Here is an 18850-nt window from a genome sequence, read left to right on the forward strand (position 1 = left end):
CACCTCTTTCTGGTGTCTTCACTTCATTTTAACTATCGAATGTTTTTCATTATGAATGGCTGGCTAAGCACACCTATATCCTCAGTAACTCAATTCCCTTTGCTAGTAATGGTTTCCCTGATGGTTATAACATAACAATAACCATGCCAGAAATAAATATTTCATAAGGAATCCATTGTTATTTATTTATCACTTGCAACATGTGTTCCAAAAGCATTACAGAATATTTATTAAACATTTATAGATAATTTTATGCTACCACTAGCATGTGATATAAATACATTATTAATTCTCTTGAATTGTTGATATATTGAACCCAAATAAAGCTGCTCCAACTGGGGATCTTGCCAATAAAGTGACTGGGGGAGGAGTTTGCTGCATTTGAAGGTTTCAAAAGCACCATGTGTTTCCCTTGGATCATTTGTTTATTTCTATTGGAGGTTCCATAAATCTCTGAGCCATTCAGAACAGACACATGTTAGTGAGGGTTGTATTAGAGAAATCTCTGGTTGTAAAGGACCACTGCTCAGTAACTACTGCTTTGGAAGCTGTCTGCAGCTATGCATTCAAACACCAGCTTCCAGTTCACATCAGGTGTCCAGCAGTCTGAGTGCTGAGATCTGTCTTCAAAACAAGTGTTCTGTCCAGAGCTGTGCCTCACCTAAATCATTTCTCTTTGACATGGATCACACTGCTGCCAGAGCATTGGTCCAGAGACCCCACTCTGGTTCTGTTATTAGCAGGGCTGTTTGAATCTCCAAAGTCAATGTCCAAGTCCCTAGAGGCTCACTCCAACAGAATTTCCTTTCTCCTTCCCCCTGCCAGATGGGGAGGCCTCTTTCAAGGCCTGGCACTGTACATAGTGGACATGAGCTATTATTAATCACGTCTGATCACTCTTGTCTTCTATTGTGGTTGAGAGATTCTTATTTTCCTCTTATAGAGTCCTACTTTAACATAATGTTTCATATCTCCAACAAAAACAAATCAACATAGAGAACAAACACTCTGCCTTTACCCTCAGACTGTATAATGGCTCAACTCTGCCATGTAACCCACAAATGAGTCAACTAGACTTGCCTTCCGGTTAATTTCTGACACTGGCTGATATTGACATTAACCAGACACCTTTGAAGAATGAGGATCAATATGCTCATCAAAGGTTTAAATAGACTGACAGTCTTTGATCATGTCCATGGTCATGTGTACACCAGATGGGAATCCTCCCATCCCTCCTCCAGATTATCACTTTAAAGACATTAAATGCTGTGGAGGAAAGAGTAATGTCAATGTGGGTTTTTAGAGCAACGTATGAAGATCAAAACACATTCAGAGAGAATTTCCAAGGATTCAAAAAGAGAGACTTTTTCTAGATGCAGCCATCCCCAACTGAGCAGGTATCTACTCCTGGTTCATACACACCAATCAGATTGATTTGTTGCTTAGTGAACAGTCAAAGTCAAGATTCTCCAGGCAATGGGGACCAAAGGTGCTAATGTGAAGAACTGGTAGGTTGGCCAAACCTACAAACACAGTGAGATTACCACCCCATTAAGACACATGCACTTGACATCTACTACAGATGTGGAATTAACCAGTGTCAACTTCAGGCCCTGTGTAACTACATATATCTCTGTGGCAGAGCCATACTTACATCTGTATGTCTATGTGATATGTATAGACCTTTAGATGTTTCTTAACCTTTAACATGAAAAATTTTTATCATTTGTCACAACATAAATAAATTTGAAGAACATTAAATAGAGACTGAAGAGATGGACCAGAGGTTAATAGTGCCAACTGCTCTTCCTGGGGACTAGAGTTTGGTTCCTGGCATCCATGTCAGGCAGCTCACAACCACCTGCAAATTCAGATCCAGGGGAAGCTAATGCCTTCATGTGGTCTCTGCAGGAACTGCATTCACATGCATAAACTCAAAGAGACATACAAGCACATAACTAAAAATAAATTTCATAAAAAGAAGCCAGGACAGGGGCATCCATGAGCCAGTCCCGAGTTTGTGAGTGTGAAAGATCTGACCCTGCACCTCACCTGCCATACCATGTCATTGAAAGGGGGGAGATGCCCTCTCCCCACCCCTTGCCACCCATGGCAGGTGGAAGAGCTGGCTCTGAGGTCATGAGAGCAGGAGAGCTGTTCCTGACCCTCACCAGCTGCAGCACTTGGGAGAGCAAGCCCTGCACCTCAGCTGGCAGCACAGTGGAGCTGACTCTGTTGGCGGAGAGACAGGTGAGCCAGCTCTGAAGGCCTGAAAGTGGGAGAATCTTTCCAGCTGGGATGGTGCTGGAGAGCTCACCCTGGTGGTGATGATGAGGGAGAGCTGGTGGGCTGACCAACCCTGCAACCATCTAGGTCCAGAACCAGGGCTATGAGTTTGCCCACCCCAACATTCACCCCATCTATGATCTGCTGTAGCAAGTGAAGGAGGAGCCAGTCCTGCAGATCCAAAGCTGCAGGATAGCCATGACACAGGGCAACAACAGAATTTCCAAGAAGAGTCCCAGTGAGGGTCCAGTATTGATACTGTAGCAGAAACCAGAGGCCTCGAACCAGATCAATGACTTTGCAATGAACTCTTGCAAGTAAAGATATATGGACTAAAGAGTACACTGTGTGACTCACTGTGTCATACTACAGCTTCCATGACAAGATTTTTCATTTCATTTTTTTCTCTTTTTTCTTTTCTCTTACATTTTATGTTATTTGTATGGGGTGGGGGAGGTTGCAAGGGCAAAGGACAGATATGAAGGGACAGGAAGATGAATGGAATACATGATGTGAAAACCACAAAGAATAAATAAAGTTTTTTAAAAATTCAATTTTTAAAAAATTCAAAAAGAGGGCCCGTCGTGTTTCTCAGGTAGAGCATGGCTAAAAGCTTACGGAGTAAGTGGAAACTGAAGATACAGGCAGAGAAGAGAAAGAAGAATGCCCCACGGGAGCTCAGAAGACTTAAAAGTATTCTCAGAGTTGACGGTGATGCTCTGATGAAAGATGTCGAAGACATAGCAACCGTGGTGGTCCCCAAACAGTGCCAGGAGAAAACGCAGTGTGCAGTGGACGACGAAAAGGATGACACAAAAATGGAGACTGAGCTGAAGAGAAACAAGAAGACCCTTCTAGACCAGCATGGACAGTACCCAGTGTGGATTAACCAGAGGCAGAGGAAAAGACTGAGGGCGAAGAGAGAGAAAAAAACAGGGGAAAAGCAGACCCAAGGCAGCGAAGGGCCTGGCCTGGTAGACCCCCGAGAACTGGAAAGTGGTGGTGCACGTGCCTTTAATCCCAGCCCGTGGGAGGCAGACAGGCAGAGCTCCATGAGTTCAAGGACAGCCTGGTCTACAAAGCAGGTGCCAGGACAGCCTGGACTGTTACACAGAGAAACCTTGTCTCGAAAAATCACACACACACACACACACACACACACACACACACACACACACTCACAAAAAAAAAAAAAAGAAAGAAAAACTGGTAAGTGTTCATGGGAAAGAAGTTCAGTTGTTAGGAATGTCTTCACTGATTTCAGCTCTCACTGAATGGAAGCTATTTGTTTTCATATTTTAGTTTTTGTCTTAGATCTGTAATTCAAATCCAGAATAATTGATTTGTTTTGGGAACTTGAATAAACTACCTTCCATGATGAAGAAAAAAAAATTCAAAAAGAAGGCAAGAATAAAAAGTAAACACTATATGAGCTCATGTATGTGGAATTTTAAGGTGAAAATAAAACATAAAATACAGAGCCTAGGTGGGTAGTGGTGTGGTGCCACACTTTAATCCCAGCAATCGGGAGGCAGAGGCAGGTGGATCTCTGTGAGTTCAAGGCCAGCCTGGTCTACAGAGCAAGTTCCAGGACAGCCAGAGCTGTTACATAAAGAAACCCTGTCTCAAAAACAAAAAGAAAACAAATAAATAACAACAAAAAACAGAGTCTGTATCTACCTGTATCTTTGTATTTATGTGTATAAATAAATATACCTATATCTATATGTGTGGTACATATAGATACTCTTTAGCATTTATAAAAAGATTTTATCTTCAAATTTCTATGTTTGTGGGTGTGAGAGATGATGATGATGATGATAGATAGATAGATAGATAGATAGATAGATAGATAGATAGATAGATAGACAGATAGATAGATAGATAACTATTCCTCAAGTATGTAGGTGCCTTTGGAGGTCAGACTAGGGCATTGGATCCCATGGAGCAGGAATTACAGGCATTTGTGAACTGTCCAGTATGAGTTCTGGGAACTGAACTCAGGTCTTCAGGAAGAGCAACCAGTGCTCTTAACTGCTGAGGATTTGTCCAGCCCATTATTCTGTTTTAATATCAGAGATCTTATAATATCCATCACCACATAAATTAATCCAAAGGAGATAAGCCGGGAAGAAAGGGGGAATACTAGGTGAGTTCAGTTACATGTGGAGTCCTGCAAATAAAAACTCAAATGCACAGAGGAAAAATACATAAAATAGTGGTTTCCAGGCCAGGGTGGAGAAGGAAAGGAAATGGAAAGGTGTGGGTCAAAGGACATGGGCGTCTATACATGGGATGAAGCAGTCTAGAGACCTAATAAACAACATGGAGACTAGACTTCATTACTTGTACTTTGGAATTTTGTTGGAAGAATATGTGTTTAGGGGCACAGAATAGGCTCAGTGTGCCAATCACTTCCTGCACAAGTGTGAGGACCAGATTTTAGATCCCCAACTTCCACACAAAAACCCATGTCCATGGTGGTCCTCTGACAATCCTTGTGCTCAAGAAGAGGAGGGCAGCTCCAGAGAGCAAATCAGACGGCTGGTTAGCTGAAGGTTCACCAGTAGACCCTGCCTCCGTTCATACAGTGGAGAGTGATCTAGGAGGGCATCTGATGTCCACCTCTGGCTTCTGTACACACACACACACACACACACACACACACACACACACACACACACACACACAAGAATATTGTGAGGCATTCTTGTCATACATATTTTCAGGGGTGGATATACTCACCTGCTTGGCTGTGATCGCCATAACACTATACGTAGATCAAAAGACTATGATGTATACATTAAGGATGAACAAAAAGAGGTCAAAGGAAAAAAACAGAGCATTTATTTGCTCCAGCATGCCATGAGTGGTCCGAGAAATACTGGGTAGGAAATCCCCAGCAGCTCTTATCAAATGTGCTTGTTTGGTTTCAGGTGTGTAATGATGGATTCTGGGAAAATAGAGCCGGGATTTTAAACTTGAACAGTCGTGTTCTGTGCTGGGAAGTCAGACTACACAAGAAACACGTTTACAAAGTAACCATCAAGGCTTGTCCACTTGGATATTGTTTTTTTGTTTTGTTTTTATTTACCCACATTACATGTATGTCTTCTCATTCCAGGGCCTTCATCACAGAGACTTAAATTAATTAAGATATGGCCCAAGAACAACTTAATTGCTTGTAATTAGAATGTGAGGATCCAGAGAAGACATGGAAATGACCAAGTGATTCATGCCGAATACATTCCTCATACCCCTGGCCATCACACTGAGGGACCGATGGGTGCTATTTAGTCATTTTCTCCTTCATTTTTTAAAAATCAGTGCATGGTGCCAAGAATATGGCATTTCAAATACTCATTAGTGCTATCCTCTGGGGTTTATGATAGTAGTTATTAAAGAATGAAGTCTCAGGAGACAGAATGATACCACGGTCGCTAACAATGACAGAAGTTCAGGTGTATCAACCCTCGTCACTTACAGAGGAATCGAATGGCTAAATTAGCTTTCAAAGTCTTAAACTGTACATGGTAAAGCCCACAAATGTCATGTGGTATATTCTCTGCAGGTTAAATTTAGGCTTCCCCTGCTCCCGCTGCCAATTTGAAAGGAAGGAAAATGTCAGCGGGCATGAGTTGAAGCGCAGGGTAGGAGGCTGCCGGCGTGGGACTCACCAACATTGACATTCAACTGCCAAGGCTTGGAGCAGAGCAGGCTGTCTCCAGATCTTCCTGGGTTGCTCGTTAAGTCTCTAGTTTGTTCCAGCACAGGATCATTTGATCCAGGTGACTTGCCTGGCTGGGTGTTTCTAACCACCCATTTGCCTCCATGCTAACTGAGTGTGTTTAGATGCAGCCAACAGTCTGCAAGGTTGGCATTAGAAAAAGCTAAGATGAGTAAGAAATGTTCCTACATCTTCAGTCTATATGGGTGGTATAAAAGAATGTGAGAAGTTAGCCTAAGGAGAATTGGAGAGAAGATCACAGATAGAGAACATGTTACCTGCCAGTTACATAGCCTATGACATCATCCCCAACAACAAAATGAGGGGATGTCTGAATTTATGTGACTGATGAAAGAGATTGATGATGTCTAGAGATTAGGGGTCTGGCCTATAATCCCTGCATAAAGAGAAGCCAAGTGGTAGTTTTTAGTCAATTATTACTATAACTGGCTATATTTAAAAAACAAGCAAGAAGTTGGGGGTCTTAAATGAGGCCACCCCTCACTAATCTTTCCCATTAGAAATGGAGTTCAGGGAGTGCCATCTGTCCATGGGACATGAGCTTAGATCTCCAGCACCTACATAAATGCTGGATGGCATAGCACATATCTGTAACCTTAGTGCTGGGGAGGAGGGCACAGGTGGGTCCCTGGTGCTCTCTTACAAGGCAGTGTAGCCCACATTGAGCTCCGGGTTCAATGACAGCCCATCTCAAAAGTAAGATGGTGAGTGATTATGGAAGAAAACTGAGATCAGCTTTTGGCCTCCCCTTGTGCACACATAAGTGAAGCGCCCTGGGTCAGAGGAACAAGAGCAATCCTGTGTGATGCTGGGTCTTTGAGTCTTCTATGGCTTTATTTCCTCAGCTACAAAATTATTCTCTCTCAGGGAAGGGTCGGCCAGACAACAAAAGCAGAGTGCCAAAGAGATGCAGGAACTTATTGACACATTCACAATTAACCCAGGCACTTGTAGTCATGTGTTTAATTTATTTTGTGCATGCATGTGTGTGTGTGTGTGTGTGTGTGTGTGTGTGTGTGTGTGTGTACATGTGCGTGCACTCCTGCGGAGACCAACTTCAAGTATTGTTCTTTAGGAGCTGTCTACCTTACTTATTTTTAAAAATTATTTTATTTCTATTTTATTTTGTTTTATTTTATTTTATTATCTGTACGGTGTTCTGCCCTCTTGTATGTTTGTGCACCATATGCCTACAGTGCCCATGGAGGCCAGAAGAAGGTATCAGATCCCCCAACAACTAGAGGTACAGACTTGTTAGCCTCCATGTGGTTATTGAGAAACAAACCCAAGTCCTAATGCAAGGGAAACAAGTGCTCTTAACCACTGAGCCATCTCTCCAGCCCACCACCTTAAGTTCAGAGACGGAACTTACCACTAGGACATGGGGCTCACTGATGCTGCTGGCTTCAGGGATCTGCTTTTCTCCAGCCCTACCCCACCCCCACAGTGCTAGGCTTCCAAGCCCAAACCGGTTATTTTTTAGATTTTGTAGTTACTTGTATACGGGCAGGGAGAGTGTGCACATGAGTTCAGGTGTCTGATGGTGGCAGCAGAGGGTGTTAGATTCTATGGAGCTGGAGTTACAAGCGATTGTGACTCATTGAACATGGGTGCTGGGAACCGAACTCGGTGCCTTAACTGCTGAGCTATCTCTCTAGCCCCATTAGCCAGGCTTCTTGTGTTTTGATGGGGTGAGGGGTGTTTTGTTGGTTGGTTTGCTTATATGTGGGTGTTGGGGATTGAACTCAAGACCTCACATTTGCATAGCAAGAACTTTACCAGCTGGGCTAACTTCCCAGCCCTGGCTCTTGTATTCTTTAAAACACAGGTTCAAAAATCCCTTTGCTACTCAGAGAACTGTTATTTATATTGGTAATTGTTATGGTGATGGCTCCTCCCATGTATACAATACTTTAGAATACATAAATCAGTTTTATGTATAGATTCCAATGTGTCTCAACACTCCCCGAGAGCAGCGATGGGAGGAGTTGCCTTTCTCCCAAATCTACTGGTGATAAAACTGAAGCGGGACAGCTAGGTGGCCCTCCGAGCTCACACAAACATGTGACACCAGCTTCAATATCAGAACAAGACAGTGGCTTGTTTAATGTGACAAGGAGACGGGATAAGCGGCTCAGTCAGTAAAGCACCTGCTAAACAAGCTATGGGGACTCAGGTTAGTTCTACAGAACTCAGGTGCAAAGTGGGATGTGCTCACACCTCTTGTGACCTCCATGCTGGAGGGGCACAGACAGGCAGATTTGAGTTTGATGGCTGACCAGCCTAGCCTACCTGATGAACTCCAAGCCAGCGGGAGACCCTGTCGCATTAAGCAAGATAACAGTGCCTCAGGAACAACACTCCAAGTTGACCTCTGGCCTCCACACGTGCACATACCCACACACATGAACACACATACATCTGAGCATATGCAGATAGACAAAATTAAGAAATAAAGAGAAAGTGATGCTTGCCTGAGTGTGGGCATGGGGTGGGTGGCTGTAGCCTACAGACCTGACATCAGGGCCTCCAGAACCACAGACCTCTGAATCTAGGCCTGTGTAAGGTGAAATCACTCTTATTCCACTGGATTCTTCCTCTGGATTTTTCCACTGGATTCCCACCTTAGCAAGTAGACCACCTTCAGTCTCAGCTAAACCAGACACCCAGAAATTAGTCTGATAACCCAGGACCTTCACATGCAGGCCCTACCCACCCATTCTGTCCCCACAGCATAGTTTGTTTGTTTGTTTGTTTGTTTGTTTTTTCTATTTGCTGGCTCTAGGTCTTTACAAAACTCAAAATTTTACAGTCTCAACTGGGCTTTGTATATTTTTTTAATCTTTTCCTCATCTCTAAAATACCAAATAATGGTCAAATAAAAATTTAATTTTCTCATTCTTCTGGGTGGCTCAAAACTGGTGAAGGAAGGTTCTCTAGCGTGACCCCTGCTTGTTGCAGGAGCCCCACACCTCCACATCTCCTCCTGTCTGCACCTCCACAGCCATTCCAATGGAAGGCTTGTGCATACACTCTTATCCAGACTTCCCATGTAAGAAAAAACCTAAATTTAAAAATTCCTGTACCTAAATTCTATCTGCTTTTTATTTTGTTTCATATTTTAAGTAACTTCTATTACATTTATTTATTTGTATGTATGTGGATGGTAAGTGCATAGCTGTGCATGGGAATCATGGATGGTGGGTAGATGACTGTGCACGAGTACCATGGATGGTGGGTGGATGGCTAGCATGGGTACCATGGATGGTGGGTGGATGGCTAGTGTGGGTACCATGGATGGTGGGTAGATGGCTGTGAACAGGTACCATGGATGGTGGGTGGATGGCTGTGCATGGGTACCATGGATGGTGGGTGGATGGCTGTGTATGGGTACCATGGAACACATGTGGATGTTAAAAGAGAACGTTTGAGAGTTCCTCCTCTGCTCTTTTCCATGTGGGCCTGAGATTGAACTGAGGCTGAACATTTGGTGGTGGTTGCCTTTACCCGATGAGCCTTCTTGATGGCCCTGTGTATGGTGTTGCTAATGTTGAGTGACTTTCGTCATTGTGAAAGGCAAAGGGTTTCATAACAAGATTTTTCATTCAAGCATATCACTACTTTGACCACATTCACCTCCAATTCTCTTCCCTGTTCCTCTCTGTCACTTGCCCTCTTCCTCTTTCCAGATTGTCCCCTTCTACTTCCATGACATGTGTATGTGGATGAATAAAATACACATTTCACATATGAGAGAAAACATGCAGAGAAAATATAAGGATAAGCCTCTCCTTAAAATTTGATGGTCTTTACAGCTCTATGCATTTTCCTGCAAATTATATCATTTCACTCCCTAGAGCTGAAAGAAACTCCATGTGTGTGCCATGTTTTCTTCAGGCCTCCACTGATGAGCATATAGACTGAGTCCACCATACCTTGGCCCTTACTAACAGTGCTACAGTCAACATGGATGAGCTGGGATCTCTGTGGTGTGTTGATGTTCTCCTGCAGGCACATCACCAGGAGTGGTACACCTGGATCATATGAAAGTTCTAGTTTTAGCTCTTAGCTCTTAGAGTGACCACCATAGCTGATTTCCCCAGGTCTGCCACAGTTCACAATTCTACCAGTGGTATAAATCTCCCCACTTACTGTTTCTACTTGTTTCTTAAACTTGGATGAGACAGAGCCTTATTTTAAAAGGATGAAGTAACTGCCCCTTCTTAATCTGACTCCTGATCCTTCAAACTCTGTAACCTATCCCCTCCTTCTGCCTTAGGCTGGGCTGGACAACCCAGTGTCTCCATGTTCCTCTGCTCCTTGCACAGAACACTTTGAATCATCACTTTCTGAGTATTTGTTTGTAATCCCCCTCTGTAGACCATATTACAGATCAAGAACAACAGTTTATTGAGCTCTGCTATATTCCACAAACTTTTCTGGGATTCTGACACATGTGGATAGTCAGTCTAAGAATCCCACCCCATATTCTTTTCTTACCCTTCAATGCTGAGTAAAATTCCATTTTCTATATATATTTCATATATAGAGATATGTATTTATATATATCATAATTTGTTTAGCCATTCATTACTTATCAGAAACTTACCTTGTCAGTTTTTTTTGTTTGTTTGTTTTCTTGCTACTTCGAATTTGCTATAGGTTTTAAGTTACCTTGTGTATAGGCACTGAAAATGAAGTTGTTATTGTTTTTGCCATTGTTGTTTTAGACCAGTAGTGTTTGGTTCTATTCTAGTTCTCTGGGATATCCAGTCTCAGGGTTTCTAGCCATCCAAGCATTGTTCAGCATGGGCTCCCTCTCGTGGAGTGGGCCTCAAGTTAAATCAGAAACTGGTTGGCCCCTCCCACAAGCTCTGAGCTACCATTGGCCCAGCACATCACACAGAAAGGACAGATTATAAGTCAAAGGTTTTGTGGCTGGGTTGGGGTCAGTGTTTCCCTTTCAGTAGCCTACAGAGTACTTTCCAGCACCAAAGAGACTAGAACTTAGTGGTGAAGGCTCTGTGCAGTCACTAGCTAGACCTTCTCCACTCACTGAGCTGTGTAGATGTTGTCCTCCACAATGGGGTTCTACCATTAGTTTGCTAAGAGCAACCCTCTGTTGTAACATCAGCCTGTATTGCTTGCAGGTCTTCACTGCACCTCTTCAGCCAACAACTCAACTGAATACAGCCAGTCCCACCACTGGAAGCCTTGCCTGGCTACACGAGATGGCTAGTACAGAATCTGTATGCTCCATTAGTAGGCATCCTCACTAGGATCATCCTCATAGATGTTCCCACTGCACTGTTTCCACACTACCCCCACAAAAATCCCCCAGTTCCAGTCATCACTCCCAACACTCTCTCCCTACATCCCATCCCCCCAGCCTGATCCCTCTCACTTCTGTCCTGACCAACACCTAGTCCACCAGCAAAATCCCTGGAAGAACCATGTATCCCTTCCTAGAGCCCTCCTCTTTGCCTAACCTCTCTGGGTCTACAGATTGTAGCTTGCTTATCATTTACTTAACAGCCAATATCTACTTATAAGTGAGTACATACCATGTAAGCCTTTCTAGGTCTGGGTTATCTCATTAAGGATGGTGATTTTTTTCTAGTTCCACATATTTGCCTCCAAATTTTGTGGTGTCATTTTTTTAACAGCAGAGTAGTACTCCGTTGTGTAAATGTACCACATTTTCTTTATCCATTCTTTGGTTGAGGGATGTCTAGACTGTTTCCAGTTTCTGGCTATTATGAAGAAATCTACAGTGAACATAGTTGAGAAAGTGTCCTTATGGTAGGATGGAGTGTCCTTTGGATATGAGTCCAGGAGTGGTATGGCTGGGTCTTGAGGTAGATCAATTCCCAATGTTCTGAGAAATTGCCATATTGAATTCTATAGTGGCTGTACAAGTTTGCACTCCACCAGCAATGGAGGCATGTTCCCCTTGCTCCACAACCTCATCAGCCTGAACTGTCACTTATGCTGTTGATGTTAGCCATTCTGGCAAGTGTAAGATGGAATCTTGAAGTAGTTTTCATTCGCATTTTCCTGGTGGCTAAGAATGTTGAACTTTTCTTTAAGTGTTTCTCAGCCATTTGAGATTCCTCTATTGAGAATTTTCTATTTAGTTGTATATTCCATTTTTAAAAGGATTGTTTGAATTTTGGACATCCAGTTTCTAGAGTTCTTTATGTATTTTCAATATTAGTCTTCTATTGGATGTGGAGTTAGTAAAAAAAAAAAAAATACATTCCCATTCTGTGGGTTACCTCTTTGTCTGATTGACAGTGTCCTTTGACTTACAGAAGCTTTTCAGTTTCATGAGGTCCCATTTATTAATTGCTGATCTTAGTGCCCACACTATCAGTTCAGAAAATTGTCTCCCATGCCAATGCTTTCAAGGCTATTCCCCACTTTCTCTTCTATCAGATTCAGTGTATCTGGTTTTAAGTTGAGGTCTTTGATCCACTTGGACTTGAGTCTTGTACAGGGTGATAAGAATGGATTTATTTGCATTCTTCTACATGCAGATATCCAATTTGACCAGCATTATTTGCTAAGACACTGTCTTTTTTTTCTGGTGTGTATTTCTGGTTTCTTTGTCAAAAATCAATTGTCTATATGTGTTTGGGTTTATGTCTGGGTCTTCAGTTTGATTTCATTTATCAAGGTGTCTGTTTTTATGACAGTACCGCAGTTTTTATTAACTATTGCTGTGTAGTACAATTTGAAATCAGAGAGGGTGATACTTCCAGAAGTTCTTACATTGTACAGGATTGTTGAGGCTATCCTGAGGTTTTTTGTTGTTGTTGTTTTGTTTTGTTTTGTTCTGCTTTGTTTTGTTTTTACTTATGAAGTTGAGTATTGTTCTTTCAAGGTCTGTAAAAAATTGTATTGAAGTTTTGATGGGGATTGCATCGAGTCTGTCGATTGCTTTTGGTAGGATGGCCATTTTTAGTATGTTAATCTTAGTGATTCATGAGTATGGGAGATCTTTCCATCTTCTGACATCATCTTCAATTTCTTTCTTCAAAGACTTGAAATTTTTATCATGTAAGTCTTTCACTTGCTTGGTTAGAGTTACTCCAGGATATTTTATATTATTTGAAGCTATTGTGAAGGGTACTGTTTCCCTGATTTCTTTCTCAGTACACTTACCATTGGTATATGGGAGGGCTACTGATTTTTATGAGTTAATTTTCTATCTAGCCACATTGCCAAAAAGTGTTTATCAGCTATAGGAGTTCCCTGGTAGAATTTTAGGGTCATTTATGTATACTATCATATCATTGGTAAATAACAATACTTTGACTTCTTCCTTCCCAATTTGTATCCTATTGATCTTCTTCAGTTGTCTTATTGCTCTAGCTAAACATTAAGTACTATACTGAATAGATATTAAGAGACTGGACAACCTTGTCTTATTCCTGATTTTAGTGGAATTGCTTTCAGTTTCTCTCCATTTAATTTGATGTTGGCTATAGGCTTGCTATAAATTGACTTTATCATATTTAGGTATGTCCCTTTTATTTACAATCTCTCCAGGAATTTTTTCATGAAGGAGTGTTAGATTTTGTCAAAGGCCTTTCCTATATCTAGTGAGATCATATAGGCTTTCTGTTTCAATTTATTTACATGGTAGATTACATTTACTGATTTTCATACATTGAACCATCCCTGCATCTCTGGAATGAAGCCTACTTGATCATGGTGGATGATCTTTTTGGTGTGTTCTTGGATTCAGTTGGTATTTTATTGAGTTTTTGTATCTATGTTTATAAAGAAAATGGTTTGTAATTCTTTTTCTTTGTTGAGTCTCTGTGTTGTGTGGGTATCAGGGTAACTGTGGACTCATAAAATTTTCTGTACTAACCTGAGGCATATTGGCTTTAACTTCTTTGAAAGTCTGATAGAATTCTGTGGCAAAATCATCTGGCCCTGGGCTTTTTTTTTTTTTTTAAGGATATTTTTTAATGACTGTTTCTACTTCACTGGGACTTATAGGTCTGTTTAAATTGTTTATCTTATATTTATTTAACTTTGGTAGGTGGTACCTATCTAGAAAACTATCCATTTCTTTTAGATTTTTCCAATTTCGTGGAGTAAAGGTTTTTAGTGGAACCTACTAATTCTCTGGATTTCCTCGGCATCTGTTGTTATGCCCCCTTTTTGTTTCTGATTTTGTTAATTTGGATATTTTAAATTTTAGATAAGGGTTTGTCTCAAAGAATCAACTCTTTCTTTTATTGATTCTTTGTATTGTTGTATTTGTTTCTCATTTATTGATTGCTGCCCTCAGTTTGATTATTTCTTGCAGTCTACTCCTCTTGAGTGTGCTTGCTTGTTTTTGGTCTAGAGTTTTCAAGTGTTCTGTTAAGGAGCTAGTATGATATCTCTCCAGTTTTCATATGTAAACACTTAGTGATATGGACTTTCCTTTTAGCTCCGCTTTCATTGTGTTCCAAATGTTTGGATATTTTGTGTATTTACTTTCATTGAATTGTAGGAAGTCTTTAATATCTTTCTTTATTTCTGTCTTGACCCATTTCTCATTCAGTAGAGAGTTGTTCACTTTTCATGAGTTTGTAAGCATTCTGTTGCTTCTGTTGTTAATATCTAGATAATCCATAATGGTCAGATGCAGGGAATTATTTCAATTTTCTTGTATTTGTTAAGACTTGCTTTGTGTCTAAGTGTGTGGTCAATTTTGGAGAAAGTTCCATGAGGTGCTGAGAAGAAGGTATATTCTTTTGTGTTTGGGTGAAATGTCTGTAAATATCTGATAGGTCTATTTGGTTTATAAAGACTGTTAGCTCCCATATTTCTCTGTTTAGTTTTTGTCTGGATGACCTGTCTGTTGGTGAGAGTGGGATATTGAAATCTCCCACTATCAGTATATGAGAGTTAATATGTTATTTAAACTGTAGTAGTCCCTTTACAAATGTGGGTGCCCTTGTGTATGGGGCACAGATTTTAAGAATCTAAGTGCCGTCTTGGTGGATTTTTCCTTTGATGTGTATGTAGTGTCCTTCACCATCTATTTTGATTAGTTTTGGTTTCAAGTTAATTTTGTTAGATATTAAAATGGCTATACCAGCTTGTATCTTAGGTCCATTAGCTTGGAATATTTTTTCCAACCTTTTACCCAGAGGTAATGTCTATCCTTGATGCTGAGGTGTGTTTCTTGGATGCAGCAGAAGAATGAGTCTTGTTTTCAAATCCATTATGTTAGTCTGTGTCTTTTTATTAGGAAATTGAGAACACTGATATTACAAATTATCAATGAGAAATGTTTGTTGATTCCTGTTGTTTTGTTGTTGTTGTTGGTAGTGGTGGTAGGGGTGGTGGTGGCGGTGGTGGTGGTTGTGGTGGTGTGTACACCCCTTCTTTTGTTTTTGTTGGTGTGAGATTATTTATTGTGTTTTCAAGGGTGTAGTTAACCTCTTTGGATTGGAGTTTCCTTCTAGTCCCTTCTGTAGTGCTGTATTTGCTTGCTAAATATTGTTTAAATTTGATTTTATTATGGAATATCTTCTTTGTTCTGTCTATGGTGATTGAAAGTTCTGCTAGAATCTGTCTGTGGTCACTTAGAGTCTGCAGCACATTTATCCAGATCCTTCTTGGTTTTAGACTCTTCATTGAGAAGTTGAGTTTAATGCTAATGAGTCTGTCTTTACATCCTACTTGGCCTTTTCCCCTTGCAGTTTTTAATACTCTTTCTTTGTTCTGTATGCTCAGTATTTTGATTGTGTATGGCAAGGGGATTTTCTTTTCTGATGCAATCTATTTGGTCTTCTGTATGCTTTTTGTATCCTTATAGGTATCTCCTTCTGTAGGCTGGGAAATTTTTCTTTTATCATTTTGTTGAAAATATATCTGGGCCTTTGAACTGGGACTCTTCTCCTTCCTCTATTCCCATTATTGGTTTGGTCTTTTCATAACATCCCAGATTTACTGGATGTTTTGTGTCAGGAATTTATTACATTTAGATTTTCTTTGACCAGTGCATCCATTTCTTCTATCCTATCTTCAATGCCTGGGATTCTTTCTTCCATCTCATGAATTCTCTTGTGAAAGTTTGCCCTTTGTAGTTCCTGTTCAAATTCCTACATTTTTAATTTCCAGAATTTTCTCAATTTGTTTTTTATTTATTCCTTATATTTCCATTTTCAGGTGTTGAAAGTGTTTTATTTGTTTCCTTCTGTGTTTTTTTTTGAGTGAGTGTGTGTGTGTGTGTGTGTGTGTGTGTGTGTGTGTGTGTATGTGTGTTATAGCTTTCTTTAAGGGATATATTCATTTCCTCTTTAAGGATCTCTATCATCTTCTTATAGGTGGTTTTAAGGTCTTTGTCTTGTGCCTTACCTATGTTGGAATATTCAGAGCCTGCTATGGTAGGATTGTTGGTCTCTAGTGGAGACATATTGCCCTTGATATTATTATTGACTGTCTTCTTATGCTGACATCTAGGTATCTGGATTTGGGGTGATTATAGGTCTAGATACTGATTTCTTGGTCTGTCTTTATTGGGTGGATATTTTGTTCCTTGGTTTCTGTTTCCTCTCTGGATTTTTGGAGACTGTGATGGCCATGTGGTACCTGTTTTCCTGGCCTGCTCAGCTGGTGTGTTCGCAGGGAATGCCTGCTGGTGTTGGAGCCTGCAATGCTGCAATAAGTGAGGGATGTCTCACAGAAGGGGATGGTCTGTGGGGTCCACGGGAGCTGTGGATGGGGAAAGGGAGGCTGCGTCTGGTGTTCTGTTGCAGTGCTGGGCTCAGGCCTTCTGGATCGTGTCTGCTGGGAGAACAGAGAGAGCAGAGAAAGCAGTCTGCCTGGTCTTCTCTATTACTGAATTTTAAATAGCCTCCCATCTATGCATATAGACTGTCTCTCTACTTAAGTCCCTTCTAATTTCTCTCAACAGTGATTTTGTACTTTTGCTGGGCAAATCTTACACTTTTTAAAATTGTTTCTAAGTATTTTATTCCCTTTCATTTAAAAGTATTTTGCACTATATATTTTGATCATATTCTCTCCCCTCCCCAACTACTAGATCCTCCCCTACTTTCCTAACCACTCAACCTCATGCTCTTTTTCTTTCTTTCTCAAAAAACAAAACAAAATAAAAACAAAAAAAATGAAAATCAATACAAACTGAAAAAAATACAACAAAAAATAACAAAAAGAAACAAAATGCATATACCAAAAAATAAAAAATAAAAAGACATGGAGCCTCTTTTGTGTTGCTCAGCCACTTCTGGGTATCGGGCCTGCCCTGGGGTATGGTTGACATACCCAGTGGCACTCGGTGGAAGAAAACTTATTTTCCCTTTCCCAGCAGGTATCAACCTAGATAAGCTTCTTGGTTAGGGGTGGGTATTTGTGTTCACTTCCCTTTCTCCTTGCCGGGATTTGGTCTGATTTGAGGACCTATTGAGGACTTATGCTTATTTCCACAGTCACTGTGAGTTCATACATGTTCAGTCCTATTATGTCTGAATGACATTGTCTTCTTGGAATCATCCACCAACAGCAGCTCTTACAATCTTTCTGACAGACAACTCTTGGACATTGGTTCCTGAATCTTTGAGATGTTTGGTAAAGACATTCTATTTAGGGGTGATTGTTCCAAATTCTCTCACCCTCTGCACATTGCCCAGGTGTGAGTCTCTGTGTTAATTACCATCTGCTATAAAACAAAAAAGCTTCTTTTATGAAGGTTGAATGATACTCTTTAAGAAAGTCACCAGGAACCATTTTATTTCTATGTTCCTTTAGCAGAATAATAATAGTAGGTTTTCTCCTAGACCCATGATGGCCTATCTAGTTTCAGGTCCTTTGCTGTATTAGTTAATATCAAATATAGATTCCATCTTATTAAATGGTCATTAATTCCAAATTTTAAAAAGTTGTTGGTTATTCACATAACATTGTACCACTATTTAACTAGTATCTATTACAGTCAGGTATCTGTTGTAGGTCACAAGCTGGGTGATAATGATTACCTTTCTCCTAAGTGGCATACAAAGTACCTTTCAGCATCATGAATGCTAGTCAGGAGGGGTGAAGCTTCCAGTTGGGCATCAGCATTTTCAATTACTTAAGTAAGCTGTCTCTTCAGCAATAGGGCCTTACCATCAAGTTATAGAGAGTAACCAATAGCCTTGGCAATAACGTGATGTTTGGGAGGGTCTATGGGATCTCTTGGGCCAACAACTCAACAAGATGTAACTAATTGCTGGCACTGGAGGTTTTATTTGGTGGCATAAGATGTCTAGTTAGGGCATTGGTTTTTGATATTATTATAAATAAAATTATTTTCTTAATTTCATTTTCATTTTGTATGCTGTTTGTGTATTGAAAAACAACTGATTGGTATACATTTTGTAGATAAATGTAGCCAGAACAATTTCTGAAATTATTTATTATCTCTAATAGTTTAGATTTGGGGTCCTGGGGTATAGATTCATGAGTAATTCCTTTTTACAAGATCAATTCATTGCAGCGAGTGACAGCTCTGCTCCCTCCTTTTCTTCAGTAGATGCTTTGTTGGTGTTTCTTGATTTTTTTTTTGTACACTAAATAGTTTCTTAGGAGAACTGTAGTTTCTGAGGGGGATCATTGCATGAGAGATGAAATGAAGAATTTTAATTGGGCAAGATGCTGGTAATATTCACACTTTAGAAAGATTGTCATTCCCTTGGGCTACAGAGATGGTTTAGTTGTTAAAGGCAAAGTCTCATAAGCAAAAAGGAGGGTTATCATTTCAGCCAGAGATGGTGAAAACTGTGAGGAGGAAACCATGGTAAT

General features: G+C 40.6%; 1 protein-coding gene across 1 annotated transcript; it reads left to right on the forward strand.

Annotated features, from left to right (window-relative positions):
• Window positions 1-2871: 2871 nt before the first annotated feature.
• LOC114695560 (protein LLP homolog) lies at window positions 2872-3279 on the forward strand. Its single transcript, XM_037201042.1, is given in 2 exon segments — window positions 2872-3212; window positions 3214-3279. Coding segments are annotated over 2 exon segments (375 nt in total). The 5' UTR covers window positions 2872-2888; the 3' UTR covers window positions 3265-3279.
• Window positions 3280-18850: the final 15571 nt, after the last annotated feature.

Source organism: Peromyscus leucopus, chromosome 8b (genome assembly GCF_004664715.2).
Source record: "Peromyscus leucopus breed LL Stock chromosome 8b, UCI_PerLeu_2.1, whole genome shotgun sequence".
NCBI lineage: Eukaryota > Metazoa > Chordata > Mammalia > Rodentia > Cricetidae > Peromyscus > Peromyscus leucopus.